Source organism: Engraulis encrasicolus, chromosome 11, assembly GCF_034702125.1.
Source record: "Engraulis encrasicolus isolate BLACKSEA-1 chromosome 11, IST_EnEncr_1.0, whole genome shotgun sequence".
In the NCBI taxonomy this organism is placed as follows: Eukaryota; Metazoa; Chordata; class Actinopteri; order Clupeiformes; family Engraulidae; genus Engraulis; species Engraulis encrasicolus.
The window spans coordinates 24,050,045-24,052,544 of record NC_085867.1 but is presented as its reverse complement, the minus strand read 5'-3'; the positions used below and the strand labels follow the sequence as shown (position 1 = coordinate 24,052,544).

The 2,500-nt window shown below is 45.1% G+C and overlaps 1 protein-coding gene across 4 annotated transcripts in view; it reads left to right on the top strand.

Moving 5' to 3' along the window:
- LOC134458120 (ral guanine nucleotide dissociation stimulator-like) overlaps nucleotides 1–2,500 on the top strand; it is a 137,786-nt gene that overhangs the window by 119,901 nt on the left and 15,385 nt on the right. For all 4 annotated transcript variants that reach the window (XM_063210249.1, XM_063210248.1, XM_063210246.1 and 1 more), the window contains exon 9: nucleotides 1–77. This exon is cut by the window's left edge and continues 4 nt beyond it. In XM_063210249.1, coding sequence (XP_063066319.1) covers nucleotides 1–77 — 77 coding nt within the window. The remainder of the gene's footprint in view (nucleotides 78–2,500) is intronic.

The window sequence follows — 2,500 nt, the reverse complement described above, 5'->3', positions numbered from 1 at the left end:
GGACGTCCAAGTTTGCCACCCTGGAGATCAACCCAAAGAGGGCCCAGAAGAGGCAGCAGCAGCAGCAGAGAGACCTGGTGAGCAAAAGGCACAGGCGTGCATCAATAGCAAGTCAAGTCGGTTTTATTGACAATTTCTTTACATGCGCTGGTGGTCATACAAAGAATTGAAATTATGTGTCTTACTTTCCCATGCAGACAGACATAGACTCTAGATTCTAGTTGTGGACATAGACAATTAGACATGTCTACACCTAGAGTCCAAAACACAGTCCACAGGTCCAGAACAAAACAACAGGGGCCTATATAGCTGGTTCAGGAGTAAAGCAGGTTAAGTTAAGAGGTAAATCATGTGATCGAAGAAAATAAGGACTCCAGCGATGATATATATGAGATGATATCAGTGGTGTAGTCTACGTAGAACGCGGGTATACGGAGTATACCCACTTCTAAATTTCAGGGATTTCAGTATACCCACTTCAAATTGATTGATCCATTGTTTTGAATAGCACAAATACATACAGTATACCCACTTCAAAAAATGCTCAAATATACAGTATACCTACCATAAAAAAGTAGACTACACCACTGGATGATATGAATCTTAACTTAACATGGTTTACTCTTGAACCAGCTTTGTAGTATAGGCCCCTGCTTGGGAAGTCTAGACATAGAGCGATAGAGTGAAGATGACAACATTTAGAGAGAAAAGAGAGCCAAGGGGATGAGAAGGAACAAAGACATAAAAGAAAAGATTGACATATGTAGGCTAGTAAATTGATAGAGATGAGGGACAGTAGAAACCTGGTAAGTCAGATTCACTTCAGCATGAGCACACACAGAAAAGCATACCAGAAGCAGTCTAGACAGAGAGCACATAACATGATGGAGAAAAGAGGTAGCGATAAGTGGGGGGGGCAGGGGGGGCGGGGGGGGGGGGGGGGGGGGGGTTATAGTAGGAGAAAAAGAAAGAAAAGCTTGAGATTGAGCAAGGGAATGAACGGCGGAGGGGCCTGGTTAGTCAAACTCACTTCCACATGAGCACCCACAGGAAGGGAAGGCATACCAGGAGGGGGCTAGACAGAGTGATAGCATGAAGAAGGGGGAGAAGAAGAAGAGGAGGAGAGAAAGAGAGATGGAGAGTGGTGAAAAAACCCCAAAATGTTGAGATAGAGAGATTGAGACAGGTCAGAGGCAGCAGGCGGCCTTCAGCATAAGTCAAGTCAAGTTAAGTCGGTTTTATTGTCAATTTCTTTACATGCACTGGTCATACAAAGAATTGAAATCACGTTTCTTACTTTCCCATGCAGACATAGACATAGACTTTAGGTGTTGACATAGACAATTTGACATAAAGTCTATGTCTATGTCTGCATGGGAAAGTAAGAAACGTAATTTCAATCCTTTGTATGACCAGTGCATGTAAAGAAATTGACAATAATAAAGTGATAAAGTAAGCAGACACAAGAAATCTATAGCTGGAGGAGTCTAGACGAGTCGAGATAGCATGAAGAAGAGAAGAGGTAGAGAGAAATAGAGAGAATACAGAAGAATAAAGGAATAAAGGAAGGAAGGAAGAAAGAACGGAAGAAAGAAAGAGAGATGTGGAATAAGAAGAAAGAAGGAAAGAAAGAAAGAAAGAGCGATGGAAAGGGATTCAGATAGAGAGCTGCTTGAGAGAAGTGAGGAAGTGAAAGAAAGAGTTTAAAGACCTCATGACACGTGGATACAGACGACCCTTTTTCGAGAAAGACATTAAGTGAGGGAGGCTGGGAGAGAGCGAGTGAAAGAGAGAGAGGCTTGGAAAGAGGAGAGGGTGAAATTTGGAAAGGGTGCAGTAACAAAATGAGGCACCAGAGAAGGAGAGAGAGGGAGAGGGGGGGGGGATTGGAAGTCAAGCGAAAGAGGGCAAAGAACAGCAGGAGATGGAGTGAAGAGAAAGCAAAGGCAAGAAAACGAAAGAGAAGTCAGAGAGAAGGAGGGAGGGATGGAGAGAAGGAGGGAGGAAGGGTCAAAGGAGGAAAGTAGCCGCCCAGAAAGGAGAATGAGGAGGAGGAGAGAAGGAGTGTTGGAGGGAGGGAAAGAGAGGAGACAGAGGCAAAAAAATGAAAGAGTCTGACATAGAGTCCGGAGAAAGGGAGTGTGTGGAGAGAGAGAGGAGAGAGAGAGGAGAGAAGAGGAAAGCGGCCGGGAGCGTTGGAGTGAGGGAAAGAGAGCAGAGCGGAGGAGAGGAAAGGAGAGTAGAGGTGAGGCAGTGACAGATGTGGCCAAAGCACTCCCAGCTTGGGTGTATAGATTAGACCAGGGGGGAGTAATTGGAGAGTTTAAGCAGCGTTAGGACAGTTTCCAGCAGGCAGACAGCACACACACACACACACACACACACACACACACACACACACACACACACACACACACACACACACACACACACACACACACACACACACACACACACACACACACATACACTCTCTCTCTCTCTCTCTCTCTCTCTCTCT